The sequence below is a fragment of the Notolabrus celidotus genome, chromosome 23 (assembly GCF_009762535.1).
Source record: "Notolabrus celidotus isolate fNotCel1 chromosome 23, fNotCel1.pri, whole genome shotgun sequence".
NCBI lineage: Eukaryota > Metazoa > Chordata > Actinopteri > Labriformes > Labridae > Notolabrus > Notolabrus celidotus.
In genome coordinates this window covers 8,649,008-8,672,441 of record NC_048294.1, presented here as the reverse complement: position 1 = coordinate 8,672,441, position 23,434 = coordinate 8,649,008, and the positions used below count along the sequence as shown (strand labels likewise).

The following is a 23,434-nucleotide window of genomic DNA, read 5'->3' as shown; positions in this document are numbered from 1 at the left end:
ACAGGTTTTAAACTGATGTGCAATATTTTTACTTAAGAATTGAACTGCGTTTCTGTTAATTATACACGGGTTAATAGTTCAAACCTACAATCAGATAATAACAAACCACAGAAGTCACGTGTTTGTTTGATCTGGAACTCTTTAATTATGTTTTCTTCTTGACTTCTTCACTTGAATGACAATAAAACAATTTAAAGAACAAAAGGACCTTCTTGATGCTAGATTTCAGTACATTTGGTAAACTTTCGAACAGGTCCAACTTAGCAACGTTTTTAACTCTCCCCAGAGTTCTCCCTCCCTCCGAGCATCTCCTCCCACACGATTTTTTCTTTCACCTTGAATGGCTGAATCTTCATCACAGAATGCAGGTACTGCCTGTACTTGATGTTGGCCGACACACGTTTGCACTGCTCCTGACTCAGCCAGCGCGGCCATCCCTTCTTGACGTGATAGCGTGTGTCACCGTACCACCGAACCAACAGATTGCGAGAGATGCCGATCAGCATGGACAGTTGGTTGTAGTCCTCGTTGGCTGGATACTGGCACTGCAAGAAAGCATTTCTCATCATCGCCACCTGAGCCTTCGTCTTTGCACTGTAGCTGGGTTTAGCTGGGATTGTGTTTGCATCTGCTGTCGGGTCTACTTTTGCAGAGGTCGTGCACATATCTGGGGTAGAAGAGGGGTCGGCATCAACTCTCCTCAGTGGTTCTGTGTGGCTGTCACTGAGCTTGCAGTGAGGCCACACTGCTTTTGCCTTTCTCTTTCTCTTGGTTGTCTCCAGCTGGACTGACTTTTGCCTCTCCATCTCAACAAATTCACCTTGCTTTATCCCCTTCTCCTCCATCTTGCCTGTTTCTATCACCCGTTTCCGCTTTTTCCGAGTATTCTTTTTGTCTTCCTCTGCTTTTTCCCCTTTCTCTTTCTTCATTGGTTCGCCCTGATTCATTTTTCTCTCCATCCGCTCATTTTCTCCACTCAGTCCTCGCTTGTTTGCACTCTTTTCTTTCTTGCACTCTTGTCTCACCTTCTTCCCACCAGACACTCCAACTTCTCTTTTGCATGCCCTTTTCCTCTCTTCCCCCGTCCTTTTTTGCAGCTCCTCCTTTCCCTGATTTGACTTGAACTTGCTCCGAACTGTCAGGATGTCTTTATAGTCCCAGCTGATGCCATAGCGAAGCCTCTGTTCCATGAACCACAGCTTCACCTGGTCAAGGTGCAGGGAGCAGTGCTGTGCCAGTGCAGTGGTCTCTTTCTGTGTCAGGTATGGAAATCTGTTGAAGGCCTCGCCAAGCTCTACAGCAACATTCAGCGGGGGTTCAAACTGGTTTGAGGGCACCCATATAAGCCTCTGACTATCAGAGACTAGAGGAAGACTCACAGCACCGCTCTGGTTCGGATTGAAAGTCTTTGGGTACATTTCCGGAAGATTCCCTTGAGGAGCATCAGGAGTTTCTTGTATGAGCTCAGGGAGCCCTCTGTCAGCTGTTTGCATAATGTTCCTGCTGAAATGATAATAAAAACAAAATGGTGAACAACTGTTACAACTAAAGTTCTAGAAAAGTACAATATGTTTGCATCTTTCCAACAGCTTAAAGGGAGATATGCCCCACCATATCAGGATTTCTTTTGATATAGGTCAAAAAATATATAATCTCCAACCCGTACAGTACATTTCAGACTATTTCTGACACCCTCAAGGCAAGCAACAGGATGTTCCCTGGAATCTCACCACACTGTGTTAAATGCAATTCAACAGAAGCAACTTTAATACACAGTTATGCCCTGTGTCATAGCTTGCAGAATTTCTGGATTGGAGTCTTTAATTTTCTTTCACAAGTTCCTGGGGTTGAGATAAAACCTGATCCCATATTAATCATCTTTAGGGTGTTGGAAGGGCTCAGGAATCTCCAAGTCACTCAACAGTGTCTTTTATCTTATGGGCTGCTTACTGCACCTACTCTCAAACTGTGGTTAACGGAGATGATGGAAACACTTCATCTAGAGAGTGGATATTTTCTGACAAGGTATGTACATTAGATGTTGGGTATATGGGCACCCTGCGGGGTATCGAGAGGTCTGAGCCAGCTTCGGGCTGCGACTCGACACAGAAAAGACTCAACGTGTGAGTCTTAATCCTTGGAAAGAAGTTCTGAGATGAATCGAATGATTAAAGGTTCATTTCGGTTAAGACAAGATCAGTTGTGATTCTGTGTCCGGCGGGACAGTAAGACTCTGCAAGTTACGAACTTCAGAGCAGTGAAGAGGGTTGATTATTTAGAATAATCCCTCCTAATTTAAAAAAATAATAAGACCCAACACTATTCACTATGTACGTTAAGTTACATAAGTAAAGAGAGAGAGAGAGAGAGAGAGAGAGAGAGAGAGAGAGAGAGAGAGAGAGAGAGAGAGAGAGAGAGAGAGAGAGAGAGAGAGAGAGAGAGAGTAGATCAAACGTAACTGGCCACACATAAAATTTGAATGTTTGAAGTGTTTGCTGTATGTTTTTGTTGATTGTTACTGTTCTGGTTTTTGTTTTCTCTGTAAAGCACTTTGAATTACTCTTTGTATGAATGGTGCTTGATAAATAAGCTTGCCTTGCCTAGAGAGAATTAGAGAATTTATTCTTAAAAACAGACTTGAGAAGTTTGAAAAAAATGTGGCACCCACTGATCTCCTTTTTGTAGAGCTGAAATAATCAACTTTATGTGTACATTATCAGGTAGCACTCTTTGAGAGAGGTGATGATGGGTTAAGGTCTTGTTCTGCTGTTAACTTGATGCTCTGATGAAGACAGTTCTGCCTGATGATAAGGAATGAATAATCAGACTCATTGGTCCTGTAGACTGTGAGATCAGGCCTTTGAAATGTACTGTTATATGACAAATTTAGTGTTTATGTGGATGCTTTGTGGAGATCTTGTTTTCTTAACCCTCCTATTATCCTTGGGGTCAATTGGACCACATTCAATGTTTAATGTCTCTAAATGAATGAATAACATCATTTTTTTGGGCTTAATATTTCATGACTTTTCCTAATTTAATGGGGACAACTGGAAAAACATAAAATTAAAATGTTGATGTTCTTATTTCCTGAATTTTTTTTTCAACATTTTACACACATTTGTTTTTAGTTGTTTTGGATGATATTGAGGTCACTATAACCAAGGACACTTCTGCATGTGACTGCAGGAGCTGGGATTGAACTGCCAACCTTTAGATTGAGATATAATATTTCCAACCACCATGTCTCTAAAGACATTCAATGATGAGTCCTGTATAATACGTTTTAATAACATAGAAACAAGGCAGGGCAGACGAGAACATGACAAACTTGCAGCAGTTTGATGTTCTGTTTTACAAATAAAGTCCTTCTGAATGCTTTAAATTGTGTATTTAGGTAGTCAACAAAGAAACATAAACCTGGGTAACAATCAGTTTCTGGAGGTTTAAATTGCTGGGGTCAAATTGACCCCAAGGATAACAGATGTTAGTAAATTTGAGGGTAACAGGAGGGTTAATAAACATATTGAAACACAGAATGGTGTACAATACCTGCTCAATTTAGGTTGAATTTAAGGGGAAATCACTGAGATACAGCACTAACAGAAATACTAGTTAGTTAGTTAGTTAGTTAGTTAGTTAGTTAGTTAATTTCTGTATAATCAGCTTTGAAGCTGCAGCCTTTCTATGAAGTATCTCAGAATCCGAATCCGAATCAGCTTTATTGGCCAGGTATGCTTCAACACACAAGGAATTTGACTTTGGTAAACTGTGCTCTCTTTGTCCAAGGCATAAGAATAAGACATACAAATATAAATAAAAATATAATAACAATAACATCAGCTATAAATACAAAAGAACAACAAATAGGCATGACTAATATGTACAGGCTAAAATAATATGATAATAGGTCAGTGGTGAGTAGCAGAGGTATTATTTACCTTTAAAAAAATAGTAGTTAAATAATAAAATAAATAGTAATATGGAATTCTGCTTGGAGAATTGTTGCATTGTATATTTACATGTATCTACAACCGATTTAACAACTTATTAAAGAAAACGAAGTCAAATTACAGCACTTTCGTTCCTCTAGTTCACCTTTACAGTCAATGTTTTAAAAATACGTCTCACATTCATCTCCAACTCCGACGGGAATCACGTGAACTCTCGTGTAAAAGGAGCATAATCTCGTTCAGAGTTAATATTGACTCGTTAGCTTATTTGAGCTAATGTGAGATAGCTGATTAAACTTCGACGACGTCAAGTACTTTTTGTCACATTCGTTAGTTTTACGTTGTTTTCGATAACTTACAGCAACATACAGGAGGATTAAAACTTATTAATGACCGTCACCACTCACCAAAACATCGAGCAGCGCGTGACTGTCAGATTAATTGGCTCGTGCGTTAGCAGGTAAGTGTCAGTTTAGCTAGCGGCGTAGCTACGTCATGATTAGCTTCAGCAGAGACCTGTTACAGTAGATGAGATGAGTCCCATTTATTTATTTATTCATTTATTTATTTATTCTCGTCCATTTTATTTATTATGGTCATCGCTTGAGCGCATGTCTGTGGTGTTTGTAATGTTTTATTATAAAATGTAAAAAAAAAATTACAGTAGAGAAGCTAATTTTTAATTTATTTTTAACCCTGGACTGCATTATTATTATTACTTATCATTTTTATTATTATTTTAATCTAAATTATTTTAATCATTGCTTTAACATTTATTTATCTTACTTAATTATTTTTTTATCTATAGTTTGTTGTGGGATTTATGCTGCTCATTGAGGATTTTTTTTTTGGGAAATCTTTATTTATTTTTACTGAATAAGCTAGCTTTTGTGTTGTTTCAGATTGAATTAGCTGAATAAACTAATTGTTTTTTTTTTGTAATAGACCTGCTAGTACAGAAATCTGTGTAAAACCACAAAGAATTTTGGTTAAAATAAGTCTTATTTATTTCCAAAGGCACTTTATGTTATCTGTTTTGTGGAAAATGTGGAATTCATTCCACCAAAGTTAATTTTTTGTACTGTTAGTAGAGAATTCTATTTTTTGAAAAGTATTGCTTTTGACAAAGTGAATGGTTTACACTTAAGAAAGGTAACTCCTAATATTTATTTGTTGTAAATAAGAGCAGCTTTTTGTTGTATACTGTAGGTATAGGTTGGTTCGTACAGGCACACTGTTTCCTGTTGGTTCCATGGTTCCTGTTGGATCAATTGGTGATTTAATAAAATAAAAGATTATGGAGATACATTTGTTTGGTTAATTTAATTAATGGATACTGACAAATATACATTTTTTAAAGTATGAAGTAGCCACAAAGTGAGTAAAGAAATCCTGAATGGGGAAAAAAAGATGCATCAAAAATCGTGATAATCGTTAATAGCATGATAATCATTGAATAATCGAATCGTGAGGTGCCTTAGATGGCACACCCCTAATTTCTTGTATTCATCTGATCTTGTTAGTGCTACCTTATTTTTTAACTTTTCTTTCAATTTAGATGTAGCATTAAAAAAGTGTAGACTTTATGATTGGAGAGTTTGTCTCTGGTCAGTTTATTCAATAGAGATCTACCTAGGAGTAAATATTTGACATTACCATTTCTCTAACTGCAGTTTGTCACTTTTAATGGTCAAATCTGTAAAAAGGTTGCTGTATTTTTGTCAACTCAGATTGTTTTTTTGGATTGCATACTATCAGTAATAACCAAATAACAGAATAAATAACAGAATAACCAAAGTATTGGTTATTAAACCCTATTTGGACCCTTTCTTGGACCCCAGTGAGCACTACCAAACATTTTAAAGTTGATGTTTGATTTCATTTGGCATCATTCTGATTCCACCCCTGAATGTTTTTCTCTGCAGAAACGAAACTGTTGTGCAGGACTCTGTTGCAGGGACTGAGAGATTAAACCAAATGAAGTAAATTGTCTTATCTCCCAAAACAGAATCAAGCAGAAGGTTAGAACTTTCTAATCAGCACCTCCTGCTTTGAAAACAGTGTGACAAACTACAAAATACAAGAAAAAGCTGCAACAAAAATCACTCTGACTCCACCCCCTGAATGTTTGCGTTCGGAGAAACAAAACTCTCCCATAGTGCTTCCGTGGCAGAGCATTCATCGTGAGAGACTACGTTATTAACTACAAAGATGCACTGCAATCGTTCAAGAACAGACTGATCAGCACTTCCTGAAAAGATGTCAGACACTCTGCACAAGAAACCTCAAGTCGTCCTCTGTGACCTTTGTACAGAGGAGGACAGACAACCAGCACGGAAGACCTGCATGAAATGTGAGATCTCCATGTGCGTGCAGCACCTCAAGGCCCACCTGACCAGTCCTGTGTTGCTGCAGACTCATCCTCTGACTGAGCCCATAGCCTCAGGGGATGGGGGCTTAGTTGGGACCACCAAATGCCCCCAACACGGCAAACTTCTGGAGTACTACTGCTTGCACAACTTGACCTGTGTGTGTGTTTCCTGCGCTATTGAAGACCAGCACCGCCCGCACAATCTGAAGACCTTCTCCACAGCACACAAAAAGCTCAGGGAAAAGGTTACAGCTGAGCTGAGGGCCTTACAGGTGAAGACTGATGGTGAGAGTGTGAATCTAGAGAAGTGGGAGAGGAGTGAGAGTGAGAAGCTGGGTCGCTCCAGTGTTCGTCTCATTGAGGCTGTGACTAATATGCGCGACCTTGCCCTGACCAGTGTCCAGAGTTCAGTCTCAGCTCGCATGGTGTCTATCAAAACCAGCAAGAGCAGCTTGCAAGCAGCAAAGACAGAGGAGGACACCTTCAGGTTCCTGCAGATGTATTCTCAGGTGCATCAGGGTTTGGAAAAGGCCAAGGCTGTGAATCTGAGGAAAGGGTTAGAGCCTGGCAGTGATCGCGACAAACTAGTTCAAGAGATCAGAGAGAAAGGCGAAGAAATAGTGGAGCAGGCCAGCCACTTTTGGGAATCCTTGTTGAGTCATGTTGAACCAGAGACCCACCAGGAGCTCAGTGCAGCTGGCTCAGACCTGTTCTTCGAACCACAGTCTTTGGGCCAAGGTGTGACACTGTCCAAAGACAAGAGGACAGCCTTCTCCACCGGTCACCCGGGGAAGAGCATTTTACTCATTAAGGGCATAAGGTCCTCCACAGTTCCTGCCTTTTACAAATGGAGGATCAGCCTCTCCAAAGACTTTGACTGGGCCATTGGCTTATGTGACAAAAACTATGCCAAGGAGTTAGAAGATGGAGAAATATATGGATTGTGCTGGAAAAATAATCAGCTCAGCTCTCTCATGACAGAGTATCATGAGGTTTTTAATGCAACCCCAGCATCATCAATCTTTGAACAACCACCCTTTTCTGCCAAACCAGAAAAGCAACGACAGGTTTCTCTTCAGGTGATCAATCCTCCTGGTGAAGATGTGGGAAAACAAATGGCCCGCCCAGAAATAGTGGAAGTGGCGTGGAGCCCTCCTAACTTGCTATCTTTCTACAACCTGACCAGCCTGCATCATAGGAGAAAATTAGTCACAATAACAATCAACTCCAGAAACCAGTGCCTCACTCCTTTTGTGTGCTCGGAAATGGACGAGCTGCAAAAAGGCTCAACTGGGGCATTGGGAGTTGGATTTATAAATCAGAAAGTGCGGCGGAAAACCTTACATGGAAACATAAGACAATTAGATTTGGGTGGCTTTGATTTCATGCCTTTCCAGCAGACCGGTACTTTTGGAAATTTGGATCGTGACTTGTGCATCACTGAGGTGCTTTGTGAACTACTCTAATCAATAACTATGATGTTGCCTTCCGCCCACATTAACACATTTCCTTTTCCGCAGTGTTTTTCATACCCAACATTACTGGCATTGCATTTTTTTATTCATGTACATATGGACTGTACCAGCACTCACTCAGTAGTAGACAGAAATGTTTAAATAACAACGTGACCATTTTTCCTTCACTCAAGTTTAACCATCCTACAAAGCTTTACAGTGCAGGGCTATAATCAAGTACACACTGTCTTTAAACAACACACATATAGTAGTCTCAATAGTCATGTTCTGTCTGAATGAAAATGCAGTTTTATCATACCATGTTTACCGTTTTCACCTGATGCCTTTATTTGGGAATTATGATTATTTAAATTTTTACATTTTGGGAGTTGCTTGTAAAGTTCTCTGCAGGATTACTTTGTGTTTGTCTCCATCTAGGGGTGGTGACTGTGCCATTGCAGTCTCACAGGCTGTTAAAGTACATTTGGATTAAGACAAGCAACAAGGACTTCATGCAGAGTTGAGTTGAGTTGAGTAACTGTTTTCAGCCTCAAAATGTTAACATTTCCGAAGTAGCATTAAGAAGACACTGATAACTGATTAGAGTGTAGACTTCATGATTGGGGAGTTTGTTTCTGGTCAGTTTTATTCAATAGAGATCTACCTAGGAGTAAATATATGACATTACCATTTCTCTAACTGCAGTTTGTCACTTTTATTGGTCAAATCTGTAAAAATGTTTCTGTATTTTGTATGTTTTTTTGGATTAGATAGACTGCATACTGTCAGTAATAACCAAATAACAGAATAAATAACAGAATAGCCAAAGTATTGGTTATTAAACCCTATTTGGCCCCCTTTCTTCCCAGTGAGCACTAACCAACATTTTAAAGTTGATATTTGGTTGGAAACAGGGTGAAGACAGGTCTGAATGTACAAGACCTCTTTTTAATCATTTTGCAACTGATTAAAATGTTGGAAAACACAACTTTTTAAAATCATTTTGATAATTTGTACAGTTAAGCAATTAAAGGATGACAAAAATGATGGATCTAAAATTAATTTTGCAGCAATGTGATACAAAACACTCCAACAGAGTTTATAGTTTAATAAAAACACTGATTTACGGGCTGTGTTATGTTAACAAGGAGGTTCCAAGTCTTGTGAAGTGAGCAGATCATTATCTTAAGTACTCAGTGAAAAAACTTTAATTGAAATATCTTTTGAATGGAAAAATTCCAGCTGAAAATTGTAGTTATTTATGTAGAAGGGTTCTATTTGTCAAACTGACAAAAATGGTTCTTACTAAAGCTATTATAACTTTAATGGAAGTTGTTGATTGGTTGAATTAGTTTGAGCTTGAAACTTTGTATGTTAACTTGCAGTTAATGATTAATCTTTTTAAAATGATTTCAGGCAAAGTTCAACTTTTAATGAGCAGTAGAGCGATAAGTTTGACACTGCTATAAAAGGGTAGCTGTAGGAGATTAAAGCTCAAACGCCCAACCAGCAGCAAAAGGCAAACCACTAATTCATAGCATCTATTACAGAAGAATAACTTTGTTTTGAAAGGTAGTCCGAGGAGGAATTAATTTCAAGATTTATTTTCTTCTGAAAAGATGTCGGACAATCTGCACAAGAAACCTCAAGTGGTCCTCTGTGACATGTGTACAGAGAAGGACAGAAAACCAGCACGGAAGACCTGCATGAAATGTGAGATCTCCATGTGCGTGCAGCACCTCCAGGCTCACTTGACCACTCCTGTGTTGCTGCAGACTCATCCTCTGACTGAGCCTATAGCCTCAGGGGATGGAGGCTTAGTTGGGATCACCAAATGCCCCCAACACGGCAAACTCCTGGAGTACTACTGCTTGGACGATTTGACCTGTGTGTGTGTTTCCTGCGCTATTGAAGACCAGCACCGCCTGCACAACATGAAGACCTTCTCCACAGCACACAAAGAGCTCAGGGAAAAGGTGACAGCTGAGCAGCAGGCCTTACAGGTGAAGACTGATGATGAGAGTGTGAGTCTAGAGAAGTGGGAGAGGAGTGAGAGAGAGAAGCTGGGTAGCTCCAGTGTTCGTCTCATTGAGGCTGTGACTAACATGCGTGACCTTGCCCTGACCAGTGTCCAGAGTTCAGTCTCTGCTCGCATGGTGTCTATCAAAACCAGCAAGAGCAGCTTGAAGGTAGCAAAGACAGAGGAGGACACCTTCAGGTTCCTGCAGATGTATTCTCAGGTGCATCAGGACTTGGAGAAGGCCAAGGCTGTGAATCTGAGGAAGGGGTTGGAGCCTGACAGTGATCGCGACAAACTGATTCAAGACCTCAGAGAGAAGGGTGAAAAAGTGTTAGAGCAGGCAAGCCACTTTTGGGGATCCTTGTTGACTCATGTTGACCCAGAAAACCATTTTGAGCTCAGTGCAGCTAGCTCGGACCTGTTCTTTGAACCAATGACTGTTGGACAAGGACTGTCACTCTCTAAAGACAACAGGAAGGTCTTCTCCAGTGGTTGGCAGGGGAATAGCACTACCTTTACTTTTCTAATTCAGGGTACACAGTCCTCCACAGATCCTAACACTCACAGATGGGTGATCAGCCTGCCTGACAGCTGCGACTGGACCGTTGGCATATGCAACCCTACATATTTAATTGATTTAAAAGCTGGTGAAGTGTATGGACTGTGCTGGAAAGGTAAACAGCTCACCTGTCTTCAAACACACTCTGAGTATCATCAGAGTTATTATAAGGGTAAAATGGAAGAAAACTCATACTACACTTCCAGACAAGTGCTCACCTCTTCTGGTGAAGATACCGCAAAACAAATGGCCCAGCTGAAAAAAGTGGAAGTGGTATGGAGCAGCAGTGGCTTATTGTCCTTCTTCAGTGTGATCGGTCAGCATCAGAAACGGAAGTTAGTATCAATAACAATAAACAGAAGGCAGCAAGTGACTCCTTTTGTCAGCTTTGAAATGGAAGGATCAAAAAATAGCTCAATTCAGTCAAGCGCAAGTGGATCTACAATTTCATCTGAAAGTTATCAGCAGAAGAAGTGGAACTGCTCATGTGGGAGAGTTTACCCCTGGAACAACAATCCCAACATTCGTGGAGGTGGCTACTACAACCAGACGTTTCCCCAGGTAACCTGTGTGTGTGGAAAGACTACCAACGTCTTACACAACACTGAGGTGCTCTGCGAACTTCTGTAAGGGACAGCCATGTTGTCTTCTTTGCTCACAACTTCACATTTGTGTTTGGATATTGTTAATCATATTCTTACTTGGTAATAACTACGGGAAGGAACATTGTTTCATTGGGTGAATGTAAACAACACTTGTTAATGCTAAGCTGCAGTGAAACTAATTTATAAGAGTGGAAATACATGGTATAATAATGCTTGAAAAGAAGTTTATGATGAAGGTTTTTTTTTTTGATTAAGTTTTGCTGGATGTCATTGACTGATAACTCAGTTCAATAGTGTGCTTGCAGATTTAAGAGGTCCTGATATAAGTCACATACTGGGAGATACACAGAACTCTTTGTAAGTTATAAATAGATTCCTAGCCTCAAGAGTTCTTTTCTCCAACCCCCCAAAAATTGAAAGAAGCAGCAGCCACATCATTCTGACTCCACCCCCTGAATGTTTTTCTCTGCAGAAACGAAACTGTTGTGCAGGACTCTGTGGCAGGAGCTGAGATTTTAAACCCAATGAAGTACATTTGCTTACTTCCCAAAACGGAGTCAAACAGAGGGTTAGAGAGGAAGGCAATAACTTTCTAATCAGCACTTCCTGCTTTGAAAACAGCCCGACAGCTAACCCGACAGAAATCCAAGAAAAGGCAGCAACAAATCCCTCTGACTCCACCCCCGGAGTGTTTGCTTTCTGAGAAACGAAACTCTCCCTTAGTGTGTCCGTGGCAGAGCATTCATCGTGAGAGACTACGTTATTTTACCAACCAATGCAGAATAATAAAGAGACACAAAGAGACACTGCCATCGTTCAAAAACAGTCTGATCAGCACTTCCTGAAAAGATGTCAGACAATCTGCACAAGAAACCTCAAGTAGTCCTCTGTGACATGTGTACAGAGGAGGACAGAAAACCAGCACGGAAGACCTGCATGAAATGTGAGATCTCCATGTGCGTGCAGCACCTCCAGGCCCACTTGACCACTCCTGTGTTGCTGCAGACTCATCCTCTGACTGAGCCTATAGCCTCAGCGGATGGAGGCTTAGTTGGGACCACCAAATGCCCCCAACACGGCAAACTCCTGGAGTACTACTGCTTGGACGATTTGATCTGTGTGTGTGTTTCCTGCGCTATTGAAGACCAGCACCGCCTGCACAATATGAAGACCTTCTCCACTGCGCATAAAGAGCTCAGGGAAAAGGTGACAGCTGAGCAGCAGGCCTTACAGGTGAAGACTGATGGGGAAAATGTCGGTCTAGAGAAGTGGGAGAGGAGTGAGAGAGAGAAGCTGGGTAGCTCCAGTGTTCGTCTCATTGAGGCTGTGACTAACATGCGTGACCTTGCCCTGACCAGTGTCCAGAGTTCAGTCTCAGCTCGTATGGTGTCTATCAAAACCAGCAAGAGCAGCTTGCAAGCAGCAAAGACAGAGGAGGACACCTTCAGGTTCCTGCAGATGTATTCTCAGGTGCATCAGGATTTGGAGAAGGCCAAGGCTGTGAATCTGAGTCAAGGCTTGGAGCCCGGCTGTGATAGCGACAAACTGGTTCAAGAGATCAGAGAGAAGGGTGAAAAAATGATGGAGCAGGCCAGCCACTTTGTGGGATCCTTGTTGACTCATGTTGACCCAGAAACCCACCAGGAGCTCAGTAAAGCTAGATCAGACCTGTTCTTTGAACCACAGTCTTTGGGCCAAGGTGTGACATTGTCCAAAAACAACAGGACCGTCTTCTTCAGTGATCACCCGGGGAAGAGCATTTTACTCATTCAGGGCATTAGGTCCTCCACAGTTCCTGCATTTTACAAATGGAGGATCAGCCTCTCCAAAGACTTCGACTGGGCCATTGGCTTATGTGACAAAAACTATGCCAAGGAGTTAAAAGATGGAGAAATATATGGACTGTGCTGCAAAGGGAACCAGCTCAGCTCTTTCATGACAGAGCATCAAGAGGTTTTTAATGCACCCCCAAATACTTTCAGCTTTGACAAAGGTGCCTTATTTGGCGAACCACGAAAACAGCGACAGGTATCTCTTCAGGTGATCAATCCTCCTGGTGAAGATGTGGGAAAACAAATGGCCCGTCCAGAAAAAGTGGAAGTGGAGTGTATCCCTCCTAACTTGTTATCCTTCTACAACCTGACCAGCCAGCATCATAGGAGAAAAATAGTCACAATAACAATCAACTCCAGAAACCAGTGCCTCACTCCTTTTGTGTGCTCGGAAATGGACGAGCTGCAAAAAAGCTCAACTGGGGCAAGTGGATTTATTTTTGGTGCACCAGCTCAACAACAATGTCAGGGGCAGTGGAAATGTTTGTGTGGAAAGGTTTATCCCTGGAAAAAAGATACATATAGGCATAGCGGCCGAATGTCTTCTCAGCAAATTTGCAATTGTGGAGAGATTATTGGTGTCTCACGCGTCACAGAGGTGCTTTATGAACTTCTCTAATGACCAGCCATAATGTAGTCTTTGGCCCACATTGACAAATGTCCTTTCACACATTGTTGTTCATAAATTTGTGCTTACTCAACAATATTGGTTTTGAACCTTCTGTGTCTTTTGTTCAATATAAATGTACGTACACATGCCTCATTTCTTTAGAGCAGGTTGTTTCAATAGTAGACAGAAATGTTTAAATAACAAGGGGACCGTTTTTCCTTCACTCATGTCTAACCATCCTACAAAGCTTTACAGTGCAGGGCTATAATCAAGTACACACTGTCTTTAAACAATACACATATAGTAGTCTCAATAGTCATGTTCTGTCTGAATGAAAATGCAGTTTTATCATACCATGTTTACCATTTTCACCTGATGCCTTTATTTGGGAATTATGATTATTTGAATTTTTACATTTTAGGAGTTGCTTGTAAAGTTCTCTACAGGATTACTTTGTGTTTGTCTCCATCTAGGGGTGGTGACTGTGCCATTGCAGTCTCACAGACTGTTTAAGTACATTTGGATTAAGACAAGCAACAAGGACTTTGTCTTCTTTGCTTCATGCATATTTTGTGAACGCTCTGATCAAAAATAAAACAAGTGACGCTTCCAGACATGGACTGTTTTTTTGACCAAGACAAAACAGTGATTTTTTTTTAATCAATATAACTTTAACAACTCAGAGTGATGTCAAATACTGACTGATAGAAACCCCCCTAACCAGAGTTAACACTTAGAGGGAATACAACTTAGTAATAAAAATACAAATAATATAAAAACAATATTTAAAGTAAGAAAAAGTTGATTAATAAAATTAATAAATTGAATAAATGAATTAAATTAATAAATACTCTTATATTGTTTATAGATACAATAATAACCTGAGATGGAGATTTACAGGAGACATCAGTGTAGGTTGCTACAACATAGCAGCCCCCTCATTATTTTGTCCCTCCAGCAACACAATACAGGTCAAAGGTTCCTACCCACATATTAACCTAATACTACAAATGCATTGTTTTAAATAAAATAGAATAAGTAAATAAATACAACGACATTAAGGCCACTCATCCCTAAAATGATCAGAGCTTAAAACATCAACATGACTCAGAAAGGGCTGCCGTATCTATAAAGTCTTGTCAGCTGACCCCCTGACAGTATACCTTATCTCTTCCAGCTTCATTAAATGACTCCACCCCCGGAGTGTTTGCTTTCTGAGAAATGAAACTCTCACGTATGCTTCCATGGCAGAGCATTCGTACTGGGAACGGAAAAGTTCAAGTTAATGAACAACTACCTTATCTTATCACCAAGAGCAAAATAACGAGGAGACACAAAGGGATAACAAGGGACTTTGTTCAGCCCTGAAAAGATGTCAGACAATCTGCACAAGAAACCTCAAGTGGTCCTCTGTGACATGTGTTCAGAGGAGGACAGAAAACCAGCACGGAAGACCTGCATGAAATGTGAGATCTCCATGTGCGTGCAGCACCTCCAGGCCCACTTGACCACTCCTGTGTTGCTGCAGACTCATCCTCTGACTGAGCCTATAGCCTCAGCGGATGGAGGCTTAGTTGGGACCACCAAATGCCCCCAACACGGCAAACTCCTAGAGTATTACTGCTTGGACGACTTGACCTGTGTGTGTGTTTCCTGCGCTATTGAAGACCAGCACCGCCTGCACAATATGAAGACCTTCTCCACTGCGCATAAAGAGCTCAGGGAAAAGGTGACAGCTGAGCAGCAGGCCTTACAGGTGAAGACTGATGGTGAAAATGTCGGTCTGGAGAAGTGGGAGAGGAGTGAGAGAGAGAAGCTGGGTCGCTCCAGTGTTCGTCTCATTAAGGCTGTGACTTACATGCGTGACCTTGCCCTGACCAGTGTCCAGAGTTCAGTCTCAGCTCGCATGGTGTCTATCAAAACCAGCAAGAGCAGCTTGAAGGCAGCAAAAACAGAGGAGGACACCTTCAGGTTCCTGCAGATGTATTCTCAGGTGCATCAGGATTTGGAGAAGGCTAAGGCTGTGAATCTGAGGAAAGGGTTGGAGCCCGGCATTGACTGTGACAAACTGGTTCAAGAGCTCAGAGAGAAGGGTGAAAAAATGATGGAGCAGGCCAGCCACTTTTTGGAATCCTTGTTGACTCATGTTGACCCAGAGACCCGCCAGGAGCTCCGTGCAGCTAGCTCAGACCTGTTCTTTGAACCACAGTTTTTTAATCCAGGACTGTTTCTCTGTCCAAAAAGCAGGCAGGTCTTATTCACCGGTCAGCTGGGGAACAGCATCTTACTCATTCGGCACACAAAGCCATCCACAGTTCCTAACATATGCAGATGGGGGATCACTCTATCCGAAGACTGCAACTGGGCCATAGGTTTATGTGACCAAAACTTTGCAAATATTTTAAGAGATAGAAATGTCTACGGACTGTGCTGCATAGGTGGCCAGCTCAGCTTTCTCAAAATGGAGCAGTTCTCTGGAGTTCATCCAAACAAAAGGCCCAAACATGATACAGAACAAAAGGTTTCTCTTCAGGAGATCAATCCTCCCGGGGAAGAAACGGGGGAACAAATGACCCGCCCAGAAGAAGTGGAAGTGGAGTGGAGCTTTCCCGACTCGTTATCCTTCTACGACCTGACCAGTAAGCATCAGAGAAGGAAAATAATCACAATACCAATCAACTCCACCAACCAGGGCCTTACTCCTTTTGTTTGCTTGGAAATGAATGAGGGAGAACAAACCTCAATAGATAAATACAGAGGTCCCTCTCTATTTTCAACATCTCAACCGAAGCAGCGGTGGAAATGCCCATGTGGAAAGATTCATCCTTGGAGCCCACATTCAAACATCTATGGAGTTAGCTATGCTCAGATGCATTCTTAGCCAACCTGTGCTTGTGGTGAGATTGTTGGTGTCCCACGCATCGCGGAGGTGCTTTGTGAACTTTTCTAATGGACGTATCGGCACATTTTCTTTGACACGTTGTTTTCCCATAAATTAGGGCTTATCCAACGCTATCAGAGTTCAACTTTTCCTTGTGTGTCTAATACAACCGGGGACACACAGATGGACTGCACCTGCAATAACTTCACCTGATTATACTTCTTTGGAGTGGGAGGTCTCAATGTTGAAACAGGAAGTTGACCCCTTTTTCCCTTTACTCTTATCTAATCATCGTACAAGGCCTATCAGTGCAGGGCTACAAATATCAACTATGATTAATTGTGTTTTGTCTTCATAGGTTAAACATATTTTTTTTATAATTAAAGATACTTCTGAATGAAAATCTAACGCTTTCACAGCTAATTTGCCGCCTTTTAATGTATCCCTGTTTCATGTTTATCTTATTTTGTTTGAGGTGTTGCTTCTAATGTTCTTAATAAGATCATATTGCAGTTCCTTCCTTTCCCTGACTGCCAGTTTAAGGTGTGTGTCGACATCTAGTGGTGGTTAATGTGCCATGGCTGTTGAAACTGTGTATTTTCTTATTTGAAATGAGACTGGCAGAAAGGAGTTTGTCATTTTTGAACAGTGATCACAAATAAAACAAGTCGAGTACTCAGATGTGGAATGTTTTTATTGACTGATATAAACAGTGAGTTTAAAACAGCATTTTTATTTCACTATTTGTCTCTTTTAAATGAATGTGATGAGAAAAAAGAAAAACAGAGAAAAACCCACACTATTCAGAGAGTATAAAACTTCAGAGGCTAATTCAACGGAGTAACAGCTGTAATGGATCATAACTTTAATGTGAACATAACTGACAAATATCCACACAACCTTTGGTCTTGATCAGGAGCATGAATTCAATCACATCTTCCCCATGATGTCAGCACATTTTGTGCTGTAGTCCTCCACAGAAGCATAAACTGGTCCATATGTAACTTTCTTGATATCAAATTCACCTCCTTCAAAAAACAAAACATGGCAGTAGTAGGTTTTGGAAATGAGGTGACAGTATCAAATCATATCCATGGAAAATAAAATAAAACTAAATATTACACTCTCAAATTATCAATCGTTAAAGTGCAAAACTTACGCACAATCGGAATGATTACATTTCTAAAAATAGTCCCTAACCAGCAGCAGCTGCTGCTAAATTCAGGCTCTTGAATAATTTAAAACATTTACTATAATTTTGCTTTAGAGACTGCATAAAACTATAAACGACACGACAGCTCCCCTCAAAGTGAAGCCAAAACTTGTGGAGCACCTGCTGGTGATTGGCTGCAGTATATGTCGTAAAGCCCGCCTCCTCCATGAGAACACATGGGTCGAACAGGAAAGTTAAAATGCATGGTTGATACATCTTTCTCTAACACGGTCGCTGTCACAGCAGGTAGTTCTAAACCTCCCGAGTCAGACGTGTTAATTATTTGATGTTAAAAAGAGAGGCTTTGACATCATGATTGACAGCTCTGTTGACAAATGAGGCTCCTGAAGTGTTCTTCACCAGATTAGCACACAGGCGAGAGAAAATGTACGGATAAGTCTTTCAACTTTCCATGAATACGAGTGGCCGCTTCAAATCCACATAAGAATCTGTTCTGCTGTGGTCTCTATCGACTTGAGGGATCTTGGTCGTTTTCATTTGTAAGTTATGTGCTTAGCAGAAGAGGTGTTACGTCAATCAGCCAGGTCCTCTTTTGCGACTCTTGGCTCCAAAACACTCTGATACGTCATTCCCAATCGACGCATAATTTTGGCTTCACTTTTTTTTCTCCGATGGAGTCGTGTCGTCCATATTAATATACAGTAAATGTTCTATATGTGGGTGAAGAAGGCTAACAATGCATAGAAACACAGATTTGAATAAATGTTAAAAGAACACATCAAGGCCTTGCATTGGGAAATCTCTTTCAATTTAAACTAATTCAACTAAAACTGCATTAAAGTTTCTGTTCCACCAATTAGAACACAATGATAATTCATAAGGATAAATGAACGTGTCTGTTCACCTCATCCGTGGGGCTGTTGCTGACTTTCCTTTCCATCTGAAGCCGGATTGAGCTGGAATGATTCAGCTGTCGTTGCCGAAGACAGTGTTGAGCTGCTGCGTGACCCTGATGAAGGTGGTCCTGCGGCTCAGCTCCTTCAGTTTTCCCGCCCCAACATAGGTGCAGGTGGAGCGGACCCCGCCCAGGATGTCCCGTATCGTCACATCCACCGGACCTTTGTAGACAACTTCCACCGTCTTCCCCTCTGATGCTCTGGAGGACACGAAGCCAAAACACAGAGGATTTAAAGGTTGTTAGAGGAAAATAAACGCCCACAAACGTGTTTTATAAAACAGCAAAGTGGGTGTGACTCTCACCTGTACTCCGCCACGCCTCCTGCATGCTTCTTCATCGCTGTGTCGGAGCTCATTCCGTAGAACAGCTTGTACTTCTTGCCGTTTTTCTCGATGACCTCGCCCCCGCTTTCTGAGTGGCCGGCAAGCATCCCACCCAGCATCACAAAGTCCGCTCCAGCACCTGGGAGTCACACACAGAGCAAACAGTGAATTATTAAAGTGAGGTATGTTTTAACAGAGATCTCATGCTGTGAAATCCAAAACTTACCAAAAGCCTTTGACACGTCTCCTGGGCAAGTACATCCCCCATCCTGTGTGAAACAGAAGACACAAAACAGAGGGCCGTGTTGTGCGTCTGATTTTACATTCTCAGGATCTAAAGCACGTCTGAACTAATCACACTGATCCTAGAAAGAGAGGAGTGAACAGCTCAACAGAAAGAGGAAAAGGCTATAATCATTCTGCAAGCTAATCAAAGAACTTCAAGTGAATGATCATCTTTCAAAACACTCTAAAGGAACAGTTCTTTCTTTCCAGAGCGAGATAAGAAGCTCTGTATTTTCTTAGCTCAAATTGAAGTTATTACCCAGTCGTGTTCAATACTTGTTCCTGATTGGTCGAAACCCCATAACCTCATAACAGGGGTGATAACTTCTCAACAGCAAAAACGAGATCACACACATCAAATCAAATCCATCCACAGAAAGGACACCAGCACAATCGTCTGTTTCCGTTTCAGGCTGGAAATAAAGGCAGTTAGTGGACACAGGTGTGACAGCAGCCTGAGGAGCTACAGGGCCCGACCATCTAGTGGTAAGTGGGGTATTTTCGGCCATTAAAGCTGGGGTTGGTAGTCAGATTTAGATACACTTTTTGTTATACTGGTTAAAATGATCTTTATGTCCCGATGGCAATCAATATATGATGTGTTCTTAAAAAAGCCGGAGTAAACCTGGGAAAACACCAACCAATCCCTGCCATCAGGAGCCAAATTATGAAACCAATCAAATCCCATCCTGCTGTTCTGCCCGCCTCCTGCACGTCAATTCATGTTTGTTTGTGTTTTTAACTTTCACTATGATAATGTTTTGGTGTTTTCTTACCGCTGAGTGAGACATGAGTTGACGTAGAGCAAAACACAAACAATGTGCTGAGTTTTGAATCAGTCACGATCATACGGTCGCGAATCAGCTGCGCTCGTGCATTTGAGCGGGGGCATCGTTTTGGAGGAGCTCCGAGGGGATTAGAGGGGTTTAGACGGAGTCCTGAGGAAATGCTACATTCAAATTCATGCTAGTTTTCCGTGGCTACCAACCCTAGCTTTAATAAGATGGAAAAAATTAGAAAAAAAAGGTGGGGTAGGGTGTTTTTCTGACATTTTTACTTCACTAGTGTGGGTGAAATTTACTAAGTTTCTACTTTATACTTTTTGCTTGTCAAAAAACTCACAGATGTTGTAGAAACAAAAAAAATGACAGGTGATAAAAATTTGAAGTGACTCCCTTGTGTAACCATTCCTTTGAAATGTATTCCATTAAAAATGAATTATGTTGAAATAGTTAGCTTAGCAGTGAGTCACTCACAGAGATGATGTGCCCACCCAAGCCGTGGGCTGCATCTGCACACTCGATCACAGCGCTGAGCTGAGGGTATCCCACCCCTGTCTTCTTGCGGGTGGTGCACACGGAGCCTGTAGAGGAGAAGACAGGCGCAAAAAATCAGACTCTTAAGATTCGTGGTCCGATTTTCAAACATGGAGAAGCACATTCGGGAATTGATGTTTGTTTGGTTGATATATTTATAAGGTCCATCTGTGCAAACAGATGCATGGGAAAGTATTTGAACGTTATATATAGTGAATCAAATTTGGTCTGAATCATGAAGGTTTGTGTAAAGGAATTCTGAAAGAGTTAAATGTTAAAAGCTGACATCAAATTCAGGTTGACGCTCAGGTTACCTGGTCCGATGCCCACTTTGATGATGTCAGCGCCAGCCAGGATCAGCTCTTCCACCATCTCTCCTGTCACCACGTTTCCTGCCTACGCAACATTTAAAGTGTTTCCATAATTATTTCCGACATCTAAGAAGTTTGTTTCTGTTTTCAGCCCTGCACACTCCATTAAAAGCCCACAATTACTCACCATGATAGTGTGCGAGGAGAATTTCTGCCTGACATCTTTGACGAAGTGCACAAAGTGTTCAGAGTAGCCGTTAGCCACGTCCACACAGATATACTGCAGCTGTGGAACCGCCGCCAGGATGGCTGAAATCCTCTCAAAGTCACCGTCACCCGTACCTGTGCTGACTGCTACATTCTGAGAGGTAAACAAAGAGGAGAGGAAGAGTGTGTTGTGTTACAATAAGTCCCAGCATTAATAAACCCCCTCAGTGATGTGATAAAAAGGAAGTACCTTCACACAGTCTGGGTTCTTCTTTGCGAAATCCGCCCACTCATCCGGGGAGTAATGTTTGTGAATCGTGGTGAAGAGAGTGAACTAGAGGAAGAGACAATAAATTACTGCTCATGTCATCTCTGGAATTACACCCAAAACACACAGAGGGCAACTGTTCTGACTGTGAGTGACTGATGGAGCGACATTCAATCAATCTGTATCTGTATAGCGCCAAATCACAACAAATGTTATCCCAAGACGCTCCAACATCAAGACAGGATAAGATCCAGTCCCATCTTAAAGACAGGACTCAGTCTGATCTCATCTTAATCCACCATGAGCAGAGCACTTTGCAGCATTTAGCAAGTTACAGTGGCAAGGACAGACTTCATTTAACAGGCAGAAACCTCGAGCAGAACCAGACTCATGTTAGACAGACACCTGCTGAGACCGTGTTGGAGAGAGGGATAGAGGGAGATGAAGAGAGAGAGAGAGAGAGAGAGAGAGAGAGAGAGAGAGAGAGAGAGAGAGAGAGGGAGATGAGAGAGAGAGAGGGAGATGAGAGAGAGAGAGGGAGATGAGAGAGAGAGAGGGAGATGAGAGAGAGAGGGAGATGAGAGAGGGAGGGAGATGAGAGAGGGAGGGAGATGAGAGAGAGAGAGGGAGATGAGAGAGGGAGATGAGAGAGGGAGATGATAGTAGTGAGATAGATAGTAGTGAGATAGATAGTAGTAGTTGTAGCAGCTGGAGTTTGGCATGTCCACAGCAGCAGGCAGACTAGGGCAGTGAATTAGAGGAACCTACGAGTCAAGGGAGCTCAGGGACTCCAGAAAGGTCTAGGTAAGTGATAGGTAGACAGAGGAGAGCTATATAGCTATAAGCTTTATCATAAAGGAAAGTTTTAAGTCTGCTCTTAAACGTAGAGAGGGTGTCTGATAGTGGGAAAAAATTAAATCAACAATCTCATGTAATGTATGACCCACCTTATGCAAAGCCAGTGCCATCTCAAAGGTCCCTACGGTGTCCATGTTTGCAGCGATGATGGGGATCCCTCTGTAGCTGCCTTTAGAGTTCCTGAAAGTGAAGCTCCTCGTCAGGTCCACCTGAGAGAGGTAACAGAAATTAGAGCTTTGTATACTTCATAGGAAACATTTTTTCCAGAACCTCCATTGACTTCCCATCACCTCCAGAATACAGTATAAGATCCTCCTCATCACCTACAAAGCCCTCCATAATCTAGCTCCCTCCTACCTCACTGACCTTCTGCAGCCATACAATCCCACCCGCAACCTCCTCACCCGTCTCACCTGGGGGGACAGGGTTTCCTCTGTTGCTGCCCCCACCCTCTGGAACTCTCTCCCCCAACACCTCAGATTCTCTCCCTCACTCACCAAATTCAAATCCGGACTCAAAACCCACCTATTTACAGAGGCTTTTAACCTATAACTGATTGATTTGTTTTTGTTTGTTTGTTTTTTTGCTTTTCTTTCCTTTGCTTATCTTTTGTATAATTGGTTTTTTTTTTAAGTGTCTTAGAGAAACTTTTAAAGTGCTTTTATAAATAAAATAAAATGTATTATTATTATTATGACAATGAGTATTTATGTCAGTCTCGTCTCAATAACCCTACCTCACTCCTTGACTTGAGTGTGCTCCTCTTTGGACGCAGGAGGACATCCTTGAAGTCCAGCTTGATGTCATTCTCAATGCGAGGCATCACTGACAGAGGATGTGTGGAAGATGTCTCTAAAAGAAGTGGAATGAAGCCTTCTCTTCTTGATGTGGATCTGTTGGGGAAACATGGCAGAGATCATTCTTTATGCTTTGATGCACAGTGTGTTTCCAGTCCTTCCTTCAAACTCTAACATATGGTGATGATGGTTATATGTTCATGCAGTAGTATATAGTATCTGGCAGACAAATGATGACATACACTTAACCAGAAGTGTCATTACTAGTATGAATATATGTTAAGGGGATATCTTGAGCTACCTAGCACTTCTGACAGCGCTTTGCTAATGCTTTCACGCTGTGTGCTTATTTCACCACATCGTCAAAATCCAAGGTGAGCTTCTGTTTAAAGAACACAAATTAACCCCCTTCATTAAAAACACAAACCACACATTACTTTGAAGTCAACAACGTCTGTATTAAAGACAAGGTTAAGAAAAATACACTACGTACCTTTAGAAAAGTATGAATGGTGTTGTCTGTAGCTGTTTCCTTTGCGGCTTCATGGGCGGGAAACCTTACGGGGGCGGACACCAACTGACATCCGGTTTGTAGTTCCGGAAGGGCCTCGAAGAGCTGGCGGCACGCGGGTAAAAACTACAAACCGTTAAA

General features: G+C 41.7%; 3 protein-coding genes across 8 annotated transcripts; 1 reads left to right on the top strand and 2 right to left on the bottom strand.

Moving 5' to 3' along the window:
* Positions 1 to 121: 121 nt before the first annotated feature.
* Positions 122 to 4,483, bottom strand: homezb (homeobox and leucine zipper encoding b). Of its 3 annotated transcripts, none has more exons than XM_034676378.1 (2): positions 4,361 to 4,483; positions 122 to 1,503 (listed from the first exon to the last, which is right to left on the bottom strand). In XM_034676378.1, the coding sequence occupies exons 1-2, from the start codon at positions 4,366 to 4,368 to the stop codon at positions 273 to 275; spliced, it is 1,239 nt and encodes a 412-aa protein (XP_034532269.1). In that variant the 5' UTR covers positions 4,369 to 4,483; the 3' UTR covers positions 122 to 272. The 3 variants fall into 3 exon arrangements, with proteins under 3 accessions (XP_034532269.1, XP_034532270.1, XP_034532271.1); XM_034676379.1 differs by having other exon boundaries at positions 122 to 1,500; positions 4,361 to 4,461; XM_034676380.1 differs by lacking the exon at positions 4,361 to 4,483 and adding an exon at positions 4,132 to 4,227.
* Positions 4,184 to 14,016, top strand: si:dkey-183c6.9 (tripartite motif-containing protein 16). 3 transcript variants are annotated; one of them, XM_034676374.1, is made up of 3 exons: positions 4,184 to 4,413; positions 8,217 to 8,302; positions 9,398 to 11,426. In XM_034676374.1, the coding sequence occupies exon 3, from the start codon at positions 9,398 to 9,400 to the stop codon at positions 10,985 to 10,987; it is 1,590 nt and encodes a 529-aa protein (XP_034532265.1). In that variant the 5' UTR covers positions 4,184 to 4,413; positions 8,217 to 8,302; the 3' UTR covers positions 10,988 to 11,426. The 3 variants fall into 3 exon arrangements, with proteins under 3 accessions (XP_034532265.1, XP_034532264.1, XP_034532266.1); XM_034676373.1 differs by lacking the exons at positions 8,217 to 8,302; positions 9,398 to 11,426 and adding an exon at positions 11,435 to 14,016; XM_034676375.1 differs by lacking the exon at positions 9,398 to 11,426 and having other exon boundaries at positions 5,962 to 9,010.
* A 3,110-nt stretch (positions 14,017 to 17,126) lies between these two features.
* Positions 17,127 to 23,403, bottom strand: gmpr2 (guanosine monophosphate reductase 2). Of its 2 annotated transcripts, XR_004629928.1 has the most exons (11): positions 23,276 to 23,398; positions 22,722 to 22,878; positions 22,075 to 22,194; positions 21,110 to 21,193; positions 20,840 to 21,013; positions 20,656 to 20,737; positions 20,282 to 20,388; positions 18,967 to 19,009; positions 18,720 to 18,879; positions 18,364 to 18,615; positions 17,127 to 17,313 (listed from the first exon to the last, which is right to left on the bottom strand). XR_004629928.1 is itself a non-coding variant. In XM_034676381.1 (10 exons), exons 2-10 carry the CDS (start codon positions 22,806 to 22,808, stop codon positions 18,426 to 18,428), a joined length of 1,047 nt encoding a protein of 348 aa, XP_034532272.1. In that variant the 5' UTR covers positions 22,809 to 22,878; positions 23,276 to 23,403; the 3' UTR covers positions 17,127 to 18,425. The 2 variants fall into 2 exon arrangements, 1 of the variants encoding a protein (XP_034532272.1); XM_034676381.1 differs by having other exon boundaries at positions 17,127 to 18,615; positions 23,276 to 23,403.
* Between the last annotated feature and the right edge of the window lie 31 nt (positions 23,404 to 23,434).

Coding starts and splice junctions, on each gene's coding strand:
- si:dkey-183c6.9 (XM_034676373.1), top strand. CDS start 11,812: ATGTCAGACAATCTGCACAAGAAACCTCAAGTAGTCCTCTGTGACATG.
- gmpr2 (XM_034676381.1), bottom strand. CDS start 22,808: ATGCCTCGCATTGAGAATGACATCAAGCTGGACTTCAAGGATGTCCTC. Junction 20,738..20,839: donor TCTCCTCGCACACTATCATG/GTGAGTAATTGT, acceptor AATGTTGCGTAG/GCAGGAAACGTGGTGACAGG. Junction 19,010..20,281: donor TGGGTGGGCACATCATCTCT/GTGAGTGACTCA, acceptor TGTTTCACACAG/GATGGGGGATGTACTTGCCC.